This window comes from Nannospalax galili, unplaced genomic scaffold, assembly GCF_000622305.1.
Source record: "Nannospalax galili isolate Female #2095 unplaced genomic scaffold, S.galili_v1.0 scaffold589, whole genome shotgun sequence".
Lineage (NCBI taxonomy): Eukaryota > Metazoa > Chordata > Mammalia > Rodentia > Spalacidae > Nannospalax > Nannospalax galili.
In genome coordinates this window covers 4,639,220-4,653,240 of record NW_008360324.1, presented here as the reverse complement: position 1 = coordinate 4,653,240, position 14,021 = coordinate 4,639,220, and the positions used below count along the sequence as shown (strand labels likewise).

General features: G+C 43.6%; 1 protein-coding gene across 2 annotated transcripts in view; it reads left to right on the top strand.

Annotated features, from left to right (window-relative positions):
* The first annotated feature begins 3,826 nt into the window (after window positions 1–3,826).
* The window catches only part of Tigar (TP53 induced glycolysis regulatory phosphatase), a 28,410-nt gene continuing 18,215 nt past the window's right edge, over window positions 3,827–14,021 (top strand). For both annotated transcript variants that reach the window (XM_029559826.1, XM_008825464.3), the window contains exons 1-2: window positions 3,827–3,962; window positions 13,423–13,460. In XM_029559826.1, coding sequence (XP_029415686.1) covers window positions 3,931–3,962; window positions 13,423–13,460 — 70 coding nt within the window. In that variant the 5' untranslated portion in view covers window positions 3,827–3,930. The remainder of the gene's footprint in view (window positions 3,963–13,422; window positions 13,461–14,021) is intronic.

Sequence of the window (14,021 nt, the reverse complement as noted above, 5' to 3'; positions counted from 1 at the left end):
TTATTTCTAACACGAGAAAGAGGTTTTACTGTAAAAGCAAGAACCTGTAAGGTATTTACTATAATTAGTAGCTCACTCTGCCTTGTATCTGAATCTTTATGTTCCTACTTTGTTCTTCCATGAGCTCTACCCTTTCCTCTATTCTTAGTCATGTATTACTTAGGTTTCTATCTTCATAACTTCTGTCTACATGCCCTCTGATGGCCTGTTCTCATTTGCTTTTTGTTGCTGTTATAAACACCATGACCAAAAACAACTTGGGGAGAAAAAGGTTTTGTTTCATCTTACTTTTCCAAGTGACAGTCCATCATTGAGAGATGCCAAGGCAGGAGCTCAAGGCAGGAATCTGGAGACAGGCACTGAAGCAGAGACCATGGAGAAACACTTGTACTAGCTTACTTCCCATGGTTTGCTCAGCTACTTTTTTTGTGCAGCCCAGGCCTACCTGCCCAGGGATGGTATGACACACAATGGGCTGGCCCTGCCACATTAATTAGCAATCAAGCAAATGCTCTACAGACGTGCCCACAGGCCAATCTGCTGGATTTAGTTAATTATTCAACTAAGTGTCCCTCTTCCCAGGTGTCTCTAGTTTGTAATAAGTTTGTAACCAGCACATGGCCTGAGTCTATTTCATAATTTTTCTTCATGCTTTCTTTTTGTTTGAGCCTCCACAGATAACTACCTTTTTTTTTAAATGAAAGTTTATGGAAGAATCTGTTAGACTGAATCACTCACTCAGACATTCAAAACACATCCCATGGTGATCTAGGCCCACTTTTACAGTTCTCTGAATTATCCCTCCTTAGTCTGAGTCTGCATTTCAACAACACTCTCCAGGGTGATTTGTGTACATGCTGAAACTTGAAAAGCATGACTTACAGGAGTTACTTCTCAGGACTCACTACAGATAAGGATTACAAACACATGGGTGCCTAGGTCTTTCCCCCACAGGTTTAGTTTCTCTGGAGGTTTAGTTTGGCACTCAAAGGGTCCCCCAGATGATCCACTGGGATGGAAGGTTTGAGGGCCTCTGAACCAGTTCTGTGCCCACAGCTTTCTGGGCTTAGAAAAACTGCTTGAATTTCCCTTGAGGCCACAGTTCTCACCTCTGCAGTGAAAATGATAAAGCTTCTCCATGCTGTTTCTCTCTCCAAAGTGCTACAAGGCAAGATCAAATATGACTGGTACGTGGGAAATGATTTTGAATCTATCTCATGAATCACATCTCTAATCCAAGATAGAATCAGGGATTCACTGCAACACATGCAATATTGAATGTGAGGATTAGCTAAGAATCCATGGAAGGCAACGCCATTCAACATTAAGTTTCACCTGTGTCAGGCCTGGGTGCTATTGCAATCATCCTGCCTGGCAGGAATGAATAACTTCTAAAGACATACTGTATCAGTTACTTCCTTCTGTTGCAGTAATAAACACCATGGCCTAAGGCTACTTACAGAAGGAAGAGTTGATTTGGTTTACATTTCTAGAGGGATAAGAGTCCATCAAGGAGGGGAGGTATGGCAGGAGGTAGCTGGACCAGAAAACTGAGTGCTCACATCTTCAAGCAGGCACAAGATGCAGAGAGAATCAGACTGGATATGAGGGAGATATAATCTCAAAGTCAGTCCCCAGTGACATGCTTTCTCCAGCATGTCCACACCTCCATGACTCTCCCCAAACAGTGCCAGCAACTGGGGACCAAGAAGTCAAATACTTGGAGCCTATGGGGGAACCACCACACTTATGCTGGTCATTTTGGCTATAACAACTACCATATTTGTGCCCCTCTCTTTGGCTATAGACTATTCAAACAATGAATCTGAAAAAAATCAAATTTACCTAGGAATCTCCTGCTGGAAGAATAAAAGGTTGAAGCCAGAGGAAGAACTTGCATCCAGAGGAACTTGTCTCCTGGAAAAAAGATTTACAACTTGTCAGATGGTCTTGTAGGAAAGATTTGGAGCTGAGACCTGGTGGGCAGGGGACCACTCCTTAGTTGGACTGCTTAGTTTTGCGTGTCTCTTAGCTTCCATTTAAACCCTCTCCTCATCTGAAGATCTAGGAATATGGACATTTTTTTTTGAGAGGGGGCAGGGATAGGTTACTGGATCTCTGTCCCGCTATGCAATTTAGCCACATTGACTAAATCTCCTTTTCCTGACTTTTTACTATTAATTTGGCTTTGTGAATTGGCTTATTGAGCATAGGTGGTGAACCCAGCTTGTTGGAGCACAGGCTGTGACCCCAGGTTTGGTGACACTATCATCCCAATTTATCTACCATATGGTATGATCTGCCTTTCTAGCAGAAATCAATATATTCTAAGGACACTTGTGCTAGCAGACTTTTGGAAGAATGAACCTCAAGAAGTTTAAATCTCCCCAGGAATCTCCTGCTGGGAGAAGAAATGCCCAAAGCCATCAGGGATACAGAGGAGAAACATCTGGCAGAGGAGGAATTTATCTCCTGGAGAAATATTTCCAATTTATCAGATATCTTGCCAAGGAGACTAACCTTGAAGGACTAGGAGCTGAGACAGTGGTGGCAGGGGACCACATCTTGGATGCACTGCTTAGTTAAGTACATCTCTTGCTTTCTATTTAAACCCTACCCTCAAGCCAGGACTCCAAAGATGGAGGGGGCGTTGTCCATCAAACTCTTTGTCCATCTTCCCAATGTGGCCACATGGCATAAAACCTTTTCTAATTTGCACTATGAATCTGTCTCTTTCCATTGATTTTGTTGGGACACAAGCTGTGATCCTAAGTCCAGTAACAATGGCTGAAGACTAGAGATCCGTGAGTCTCTTCAAGGCCTTAAAGGTCCTTTTACTCACCTATTTTTAATTTTCCCCAAGGAAGACTTTATTCAAGACCATCGCAATAGGGACCAAGATCATTACAGGAATCCCTGAAGGGATGGGAGTTGAATTCAACTCAATATTACATGAATCAATGGAGATTTCAGGGGGGCAAGGTAGCAGAATGACTGATGGCAGGACTGTGATAAACTGGCTTGATAGGATTCTTGGGTAAGATGGAGCTCAGCAGAGAAGGCAAGCGAGCTGGAGAGATGACTCAGCCATTAAGAATCCTGGCTGCCCTTGCAATAGGACCTGGGATCGGTTCCCAGCACTAACATGGTGGCTAACAACAATCTGTAACTGCAGTTCCAACCGATCCAACGCCCTCTTCTTGCCTCCGTCGGCATTGCACAACACGGTGCACTTACGTACATGCGGGCAAAACACTCATGCACATAAAAATACTTTTAATATTTTATTATTTCTACTTTATGTGTATGAGTCTATTGACTGCATGAACCCGTGCCGTTGAAATGCTCGTGGAAGTCAAAAGAGGGCGTCAGAGCTTCCGGAACTGGAGTTACTGACAGTTGTTAGCTACCATGTGGGTGTTGGGATTCGAACCCTGGTCCTCTCCAAGAGCAGCCAGGGCTGTTAACCACTAAGACCTTTAAAAAAATTATTTATTAATAAATAAAATAACAGCGATGCAATAGGGCTCTATAACACTAAAGCTCGCATGCCACCCTCAAACCACATGCAGCAATAAATCACAGCCCTTATCTACGCAGGGTGACAGCAGCCAGGTGGGGCAGGGATCCCAGGGCGTTACGTTAGCCTAGCGCCTTATCCTAGGATGGGGCCCCACGCACCTGCCGCGCGCCAATCACAGGCCGGCGGGCAGGGGCGCAGGCGCCACGGTTCTGGGCCGGGCCTCAGAGCTCGCCTGTCTCCACTCCGATTGGTCCTCCCGCGATGACGCAGGCTGCCGCTTTGGCCAATGGTTGCAGAGCCGGCCGGCCGGGCGGAAGTGGTGCAGGCCAGGTTGCCCCGCAGTGCAGGCGCCCGGCAGTGCAGTGCAGTCGGGGTAGTGGCTTTTAAGTCCGGCGGGCCTCGCCGAGATGCCGCGCTTCGCCATGACCATCGTCCGCCAGTGAGTACTGCGGGAGCCGGGTACCCGGCGCTCCCTGGACTAAGTCCCTTCTGTTCCCTGCGTGCTCCAGCCCCGGGAGGGTCGGCTTCCAAGTGCTTTCCTTCGCGTCCTCTCCTTCCCACCCGCACATACCCTCTTCCTCTAAGTCGAACCACCTGAGGGAGGGAGGGCGGCAGGTCTTAAGTGTCCGCACTCCGACAAGCGTGGAGTTACAGATGATTCCCAGCTAGTTGGTGAAGACACGAGCTCTGCACCCTTTTGCTCCTCCGGATCCTAAGTGTTTGAAGAATTGCTGGTCAGCACCTCATCTCTCTGGTCCTGACTGCCTTTCTCTCTGTCCCCACTGTTTCTTCTAGTTTCCTCCGGTTTGCTAGGGCACTCAGTCCCAACGAGATATATTTGAGATTTACCTCTTCCCTCTCCAAAGGTTACAGTTCTGAGAAAGAGGGCCAGAACTCTCCTCCCTGTAGATCACATCACCCTGAATAAATATATATATATATTATCAAATAACAGATTGCAGGAAGCTAAATCTGTCTTTAGGTCGCCTATCTTTTTCCTTCCCAGCACGTTAGCAGGGTGGTGATGGGAGGGGAATTCAGTGTGGATAAGCGAAGGGAGTTTTCAAAGCAGGCAGACCTTGGTTGGAATTGGGGCTCCGGGCCTCTGAGGACAGATAATCTTTCTGACCTGTGTCCTGATATGCAAAATGGAGGCCGCAGTGATTCTAATCTCACCAGGTTACTATGAAGATTAAATGGGGAAGGCGAAGTGTCTGTCAGCAGAGAGGAAGGAGTACACCTGAGAATTGAACAACTTGTATTTCTAGGAGGACAGGTCCAATAAACTGCAGTTGGTTATCACCTGTGTAGGTGACGTTTATCAGAACAGCCTTTGAGTAAGTTCTGTGCGTCAAGGGACAGAGTTAGCTTTTTCTGCTTTTATAGGGCTCATAAGAGGAGCTCTGAGATTTTGTTTTGTTTGCTTTGAGACTGGGTCTCACCATGTAGCCCTGGCCAGTCCCGAAATTGCTGTTTAGCCCAGGCTGGCCTCAGATTCACAGCGGTCCACCTGCCTTTGCCTCTGAGTGCAGGGATTAAACTCAGCTCTTCCTCTGGTGGGATTTTGAGCTTTGCCAAGCCTTTAATTGAAGCCTTCTTGAACTAACACCTCTGCCTTGTTCTTCTATAGGAAGACAATTTTGGGCATCATTTGAAATAGGCTTTTTAGGATTTTCAAGAATTTTAATGATTAAATTGGAAATCTGGTTCCTCTCTGTCACCACTCTGAATCTTCTAGAATGCATTGGAAGGATTCTTCACCTACTTAAGGTTGTACCACTTCATTGGAAGAATAGAAGGAACTGGAGTCCCGATTGCCCTCTTTTCACATGAGAGTGCTTTGTGGACCCAGCAGCACAATGTCAGTCTTAAGCCTGGAAGCTTCTTCAAAGTTGTAGAGAATGTGGATTGGGGAAACCCCCCAGAAAACAAGGTGATCCCCATTTTGTTTCCTGATAGACCATGTCTGTATAAATGCAAATTTTGACACCTGCAATTCACAGGTGAGTAAAGGGAGTCAGAGACCACCCCCCCCCAAGTAACTTACTTAAAGGCACGTGGCAGTTGGATAGGTAGAATTTAAACCAAAACAGCTTCCACTGTCTTTTATTACCTTAAAGCCTAGTGTTTGCAGATCACTTGAATATCACCAGCCAGCGTTGAGGCTGCTTTTTATTCTTCTAATACAATTGTGAGGAGTGATAAGAGTTCTTTTTGTTGTTCTTCGGACACAGGAAAATAGAAGTGTTGAAATAAGGCAGGGCTGTGGTTAACTGCTTTCCTGTCACAGCCTTCCCAGCTCTGTTTTTTGCCTTCAGAGTTGTCACAGCTAAAAGCCCGGGAATTCAGGAACAGAAATGGTTTCAAATTAGACTGATAGTCATCATAGCTAAATAGAATAGCTTTCTGGGGCTGGAGAGATGGCTCGGTGGTTCAAAGTGTATACTGTTCTCACAGAGAACCTGAGTTTGGCTTCCCAGAACCCCTGTTTGGAAGCTCACAACTGCCCTGTAATGCCAGCTCCAGGGGATCCAATGCCTCTTCTGGCCTCAGCATCATCACACAAGTACACATACACATGCATACACATAAGAGTAAATCATTATATATATATATATATATATATATATATATATATATGAAGCTGGTCATTGTGGTGTACACCTTTAATCCCAGCTCTTGGGAGGCAGAGGCAGGTGGATCTTTGTAAGATGGAGGCCAGCGTGGTCTACATAGCGAGTTCCAGATCAGCTGGGGCTACAGGGAGACCCTATCTCAAAAAAAAAACTGTGGTGTGTGTGTGTAAAGATGTTGAAGAACTGGATCTCTTCATATAGTGCAAGAAAATTGTAAAGCAGTTTCCTTGTGTCTGACCAAATCCTTTGTGGATTTTTTATTCTGTGGCTGTCTGCTTTGTCTTTCTTCATCATATTTTGAAGTGGAGGTACCACAGTGTATCAGTCATTTTTGGAGTAGAACATGCTAGATTCCAGATGTCAAGTCTTTTTTTTAAAATAATTTTATTTATTCTTATTTTATTTGTATGAGTTTGCCTACATGTATATAAGTGCACCCATGTCATGCAGTGCTTGCAGAGGCCAGAAGAGGATGTCAGATCCCCTGGAACTGAAGTTATGGGCAGTTGTTTGCCACCATGTGGGTGCTGGGAACTGAACCGGAGTCCTCTGCAAGAGCAGCCAGTGCTCTTACTGCTGAGCCATCTCTCCAGTCCCAAGTCTCTCATAGTCATTGAACTGTAATTTCTCATGACAACACAGCATTGCAAACCCCAGCACGGGGAGGTGGGCATCACTGTCTTTCTAGAACAATGTCAAAGGCATTGATTCTGTGAAATATTATTTGTGTTTACTTTCAGCCATGTGTAAACTATTTCACTTGCATTTTTAACCAGCTCTTAAAACTTTTAAATTTAAAAAAATATTTTATTTTTATTTTATGTGTTTGAATGTTTTGCCTGCATGTATGTAAATGTACCTGTGTCATGCAATGCCAGAAGAGGTCAGAAGAGAGCATTGGATCTGCTGAAATTAGAGTTATGGTTGTTAGCCACCATGTGGGTGCTGGAAATCAAACCCTGGTCTTCTGCAAGAGCAGGCAGTGCTCTTAACCACTGAGCATCTCTCTAGCCCCTAAAACTTAAAACTTTTATATGAATAAATTTAATTTGCTTTTTTGCTGTTGCTTTTTTCTCAAGACAGGGTCTCATTCTGTAGCGTTGGCTGGCCTGGAACTCAGAAATCCACCTGCTTCTTCCTCTGGAGTGCTGGGATTAAAGGTGTGTGCCACTAAGCTCAGATCATTTAATTTACTTCTATGGATTACAGATGTTGACTCCATGAAGAAATCAATAAGAGAACTGATTTGTTTTTGTTTAGTCTACCTGTCAACAGTTACTTAACATTTGTCAAATACTAATCATTGATTCAGGGAAGCAAAATAATAATAATAGATCATCAGTAATTTGGTATTTTGGTAGTGATATATGCAGCTTCTAGTACCATGATGTTTATGAAATAGGGAAGGTTGGCAGCCAGGACAGTTTTTATGTGAACAAAAATAGCTCTTGAATTGGGTATCTTACAAGTTTTTTGGTTTGTTTTTTTTAAGATGTATTTTATTTTATGTGTATGAGTATTTTGCCTGCATATATGTAAGTGTAACCCATGCATGCCTGATGCCTGTAGAGATCAGAAGAGGGCATCATATCCACTGAAACTGGAGTTAAGGATACTTTCAGCGAACCAACATGTGGGTGCTGGGAACCGAACCAGAGTCCTTTGCAAGAGCATCAAGTGTTCTTAACAGCTGAGTCATCTCTCCAGCCCTTGTTTTGGGTTTTGGGACATAGGCTCACTCTGTAGCCCAGGCTGGCCTCAGACTCAGAGAGACCCCTCCTGGTCAGCGTCCCTAGTGCTAGGATTACAGGAGTAAGCATCATGCCCAGCATCTTAGATATTTTATTCCTCTCAAGCTATCTAGTGAAAATTAACTGGTCTAAGGGAATTGGGATCAAGCCACATTGATGACTGAACATGGGGTGAGTCCTTTATCAAATCATCTGTTGGGATTTTTATTATCATTTTACCAATTGTACACCAAAGTAAATGTGTTATAAAAACCCCCAGTGCGTATTAATTTCCCAAGGTTTGTCACTCTGTTGTGGCAAACTGAGAGTGGTTGGATTTGAATCCTTTAAAAGGATGTAACAAGGCAATTAAACTTTCTATTTATATATTAAGCTTTCTGTTAATATAATATTCTAATATAACATATGTAGTATTCTTTAGAATATTTTTATCCTAAAGAAATGCTACAATATGTAAATCTGAACTAACAAACTACCCTTTAAGCAAAGAGGAGGGTGCTGACGGTGCCTGTTTTGCCTGGTGCCTGGGCCCTGTAAATGGCTTGTCATGAGACTTCATTTCTTGGCATAAGCATTTGGATTCCTGTGGAGCTGGGTGTTGTTTTAGAAACAGATCACCCTGCAGAGTTTGAAAATGAGTTTGGTTCTTCCTGACTCCTTTAGAATATATCCCTCTGACCTTTCTGCAGCGTCTACCTTCTCTGCTGCTGTCACAAGCCAAACTCTGCTTAAGGGAAATGGATTCCTAGTCAGAACTCTTAGCCTTTCCCACTCCCCAAACTAACTTAAAACGCTTGCGTCAAGGATTTATAGAAACGTTTGTTAAAGCGGATAAAAGCTGTAAAACTAAATATATATGCAAGTTTAGAGGAAGCAGTTCTATTTTGGGATACCTATCTTTAATATTTATAAAGTGGCTTGACGACAAAACTGCCCACTAGAAACTAAAAGGGAATGGTAACTCTGTGGGCGGTGGTGGGGGGCAGACTAGAGGACTTCGGTGACCTGGTCTGTCACTCTCCACCTTATTCTCTTGAGACAGAGTCTCACTGAACCTGGAGCTGAATGTCAGCAAGTCTTCCTGACTTTCTTCCATCCCCAGCACTGGGGTTACAGGCACAGACACACATACGTCTCACTTTGCTTTTTATGTGCATGCTGGGGCTGGAATCCAAACTCAGATCCTCAAGCTTGCTCAGCAAGTGCTCTTAACCCACTGAGCCATCTCTCCACCCACTGAGCCATCTCTCCAACCCCAGCTTGGTCTTTTCCACCCAAGAGTGATCTGTTAATGTTATTTCTGCATTAATCTTGATCAATTTACAGCTAAATTGGAAACTTTATCACATCTAGTTTTCTTCTTTTGAAAGAATCATTAGATGCTGGGGCAGTGTCTTTGCAAAACCACCAAGTCACTCAGATTCCATTTTTGGCAGTGACATTTTGGCAGTATTCTAACTTTCATCTGAGTCCTTTGTCAAATCAATTGTTGGGACTTTGTCAACATTTTACCAAGTATAGCATCTCCCCAGCCCCCCTCATCCTTCATTTTAAATGTATACTATCTTCGGCTTTTGCTGTGAGTTAAATTAGGAGGATGTTACTTCTATATAAAAGCAGGGTTGGTTGGTTTTTGTTGTTGTTGTTGTTGTTGTTGTTTTGTTTTGTTTTGTTTTGTTTGAGACCAGCTGGTCTGGTACTCGCTATATAGACTGGGCTGGCCTCTGTCTCACAGAGATCTACCTGCCTTCTTGTACCATGACACCTGGCTTCTTTAGTTTAAGACAGGATCTCATATAGCCCAGGCTGGCCTCAAAGACACTACGTACCGGAGGATGATGACCTTGAGCTCTTGATCCTCCCGCCTCTACCTCCAATTATAGGCATGTACCAGCACACCTAGCTTTGGGTTGTTGTTGTTGCTGTTGCTTTTGTTTTTTGTTTTTGTTTTTGTTTTTGTTTTGAGAGGTTCTTCCTGTTCCCCCAACTGATCTGGACTCATTAAGTAGACCAAGCTGGCCTTGATCTCACAGATACCTGCCTGCCTTTGCCTCTTGAGTGCTGGGATTGAAGATATAGGCCACCATTCCCAGCCTTTTTTTTTAAGATAAGATCTTATTTGTAGAAGAAAATGAATCATCATGCCAGACTTTTTTATTTTGTTTTAAGACATGGTCTCACTATGTAGCTGGATGGCTTAGAACTCAGAGATCCACCTACCTCTCCTGAGTGCCAAGATTAAAGGTGTGTATGTACACAGGTGCAGTGCCTGGCAGAGGCCAGAGGAGGGCATTGGATCCCCTAGGACTGGAGTTACAGAGAGTTCCTGGCCGCCATGTGGGTGCTGGGATTTGAACACAGGTCTTCTGCAAGAGCAGCCAGTGTCCTTAACCACTGAGCCATTTCTTTAGCTTCTACTTCTTGTTTTTGAGACAGGTTTTTGCTAAGTTGCCTCAGGCCTTGGGCTTGAGATCTTCCAGCTTAGACTCCCACACAGCTGCTTATTATACTTAAAAAAATTTTAATTTTAATTTAATTTTAATTATTCTTGCATTATTTCTTTGTGTGGATCCAAATATTTATCATTTCCCTCATTTCTAAAAAGGTAGCATTCTAATATTATTCAAGGCCTTGCCTTTAGTCTTGTATCTTGCTGACAATTCCCTTTCCATACAGCCTCTGTGCTTTTAGAGGACATAGGGTCAGTTCCAAGAGGCAGGTATCCCACTGCCCACCTGTTAATGTTGCCATTGGCAAACGGTCATCCTAGCCATAGTTGGTGGCCATCTGGGTGATTTACAGTTGTTCACTATTAGAAATAGCACTGTAGCAGATACTCTTTTACATATGAGCAGATGCAGGTTTCCCCAGTAATAAGGTTGCTGGATAAAAGGATAGAGAATGTTGAGAAATAGTTCCAGATGCCATAGCAGAGGCCACTTGCTGGAGCTCTGTTTTTTCTCAGGATTTTTGTCACACATTGGGCATCTTAAAGTGATCCTACCAGTGGCTGTGCCCATGCAGGGAATGGGTTCGCAGGGGATAGGCTCTCTGGATAAGAGCACAGAACTGGGGATTTAAATGGGAGAATGGGCGAGGGTGGTGCTAGGGTAGGAAAACTACCTAGTGGAGCTGGGTTATAAAGAATGAGGCTCATCAGTCAAGTCTAGCAGTTAGTTTTCATAAGCCGGCCAGGTAGTTCCAGTGCCTCTCAAGTCAAGGGCTCTGAACAGAAGCTTGAAGCCAAGTGCTTTTGTTAACAAGGGACAAGGTTCCAGGCAGACCCTGGAGTTTCTGATTTACACACACACACACACACACACACACACACACACACACACACACCCCTTTCTTTTTGAGACAAGCATTTCACTGTGTAGCCCAGGCTGACCCAGAACTCTCCAGCCTCCCAAGTGGTGGAATTACAGATGTGCACCACCATGTCTAGCTGTGATTTTACTGAAGGTCTGCTGGAGTTCCTGAGGAAAGTGATCCCATGGAAAGTTTCTGATGTTATTGAAACTAGTACTTCTCTTAGAGCAAAAGGAACATTCACTCTCTCTAATAGCCAAGGAAATGCAGATTGAAATCAAAGGGAGATGGATTGTCCAGGCACCAGAATTTGCAAATTGGGATAACCACTTTAGTGTGTTGTCTGTCTGTATTTTGAGACAGGGTCTTATATATAGCCTAGGCTGGTGTGCAGCTCCACTATGTAGCTGAAGAGGACCTTAACTCCTGACACTCCTGCCTCTTACCTGTTGGGAGTATAGGCATGTGCCAACATACACAGCACCACACTAGCATTTTCTAGAAAAGCTGGACATTTGCATAATTCTAGGCATGGCCCAGTGTTCTAGTGCTATATGCATATCTCTAGGCATGAGTTTAAGGCTCAAAAAACAATTTTTTAAATTTGTTTATGAATGTTTTCCCTACATGTATGTAAGTGCACCATGTGTATGCAAACCAGAAGAGGTCAGAAGAGGGCGTTGGAGCCTCTGGAGCTGGAGTTATGGATGGTTGTTAGCTGTGATGTGGGTGCTGGGAACTGAACCTGTGTCCTCTACGAGAGCAGCCGATGCTCTTAAACTGCTGAGCATCTCTCCAGCCCTGTCAGAATAAACTTTATTTGGGTTCTTTTTATTCGTTGTGCATTGAACAAAATACATTTTTATACATGCATATAATGGACTTTGATCATATTTCTTCCCCATACCCTCAGTAACCCCACCTTGAATTCTTGATTCTGCCTTTCATTTTCATAACTTTTGTGGCTTGTGTGTGCACATGTATGAAGTGTATATGTGGGTATGTGCATAGAGGACAGAGATTGACACTGGGTGTCCTTTATTACTCCCTGTCTTTTGTTTGTTCATTTGTTTGAATTTATATTTAGTGGGGTTTTTTTTGTTTATTTTTTTTGAGACAAGGTCTCCCCAGCTGACCTGGAACTCGCTATGTAGACCAGACTTACCCCAATCTGACACAGATCCACCTGCCTGTGTTGGTATTAAAGATGTGTACCACCATGCCCAGCTTCTACCTTGTATTTTGAGGCAGGGTCTTTCACTCAGCCTGAGCTTATGGATTTTGTCAGGCTGGCAGGGCAGCAGGCCTCAGGGATCCTCCTGTTTCTGCCTCCCGAGTGAGGAGATTACAGGTGCATGTCACTATACCCAGCTTATTTATTTATTTGCTTATTATTTATTTAATGTGTCTGAGTGTTTTGCCTGTATGTAAGTGAATTTGTAGACTGTCCACACAGGCCAGAAGTGGAAACTGAATCCCCTGCAACTGGACTTACTAACTATTGTGAGCCTCCGTGTGGGTGCTGGGAACTGAGCCCAGGTCCTCCACAAGAGCAGCCAGGGCTCTTAAACGTTGAACCATGTCTCTAGCCCTGATACCCAGCCCTTTACCTAGGCGCTGGAGATCCCAACCCAAGTCCTTGTGCTTGTGTGAGAAGCCCTGTACCTCCTGAGCCATCCTCCTAGGCACACTTGGTGGCTTTTATACTAATCTCACCTGTCCTCTAGTCTTGCCTGTATGGCTCCTTCTCATCTTCTCCCTCTAGCCTCAGTGTGACATAAGATCTAGGACTTCGGTCAGGGCAGGGTGCTAAGGGCTTCCCTCACCTCCCACTTAGATGCCCTGTCACATGCACATTCAGGGCAGAAACCAACAGATTGGCTTTCCCATTTAGTTTTGCTGCCTTGAAAGTAGTTCTGATCGATACGCTTATTTTAACAATGCTACTTAATGAAAATAATGTCCGAATGTCTATATTTTTAAGAGTCTTTCCAGCAACTTGTTTAACATTGATTTCCTGGTCCATATCCATTTGATTTGGGGGGTGTCTTAATTTTGAGCTCATCATTTGGAAGAGATGATTGTAAATAATAGTTGGAATGAAATATTTAGAGATGGAGTACACGATTCACAGCTTCATTAGGAGTATCTTTACTCCTCAAAAATAATTTGGTAACAGTGTTCTCTTTTTTTATTCTAGTGGAGAAACAAGATTTAACAAGGAGAAAATCCTTCAAGGTTAGTATAATTGGATTGTTACTTAGCGCCCCTTCAGTGTTGATGTGATGAGTTAATCAGATTTGATAGGGGAGGGTGACCAGGCAACAGCACCGTAATAGGATTGAATTGAACTGGGATTAGAAGATGACAGCACTATAGCAACCACAGACTTGGACCAAAGCAGTAGGTCACCAGGAGTAAGTCTCTGCAGTGAACCAGATAGGAAGGGGAGTTCTCCACATGCCTCTATACAGAGCCTCAAAGGGGTCCAGTTCCTGATTTTAAAAAGCTATGTTTGGTTCTTAGTGTCTTGAAATACTGAAGCTAAGATTTAAAATGATTAAAGCTAGGCATGGTAGCTAATGCATGTAATCCCAGCACTTGGGTAGCTGAGGTAAGAGGATCACTGAGTTTGAGATTGGCCTGTGGACTATATAGGGTTTTCTAGGCTAGCCTGGCCTTTGTAGGGATACCCTGTCTCAAACAAAAACCTTTTTTAAAAAAAATTATTATTTTTATTATTTTATGTGTATATGTGTATTGCCTGCATGTAGGTAAGTGCACCTGTGTCATGCAATG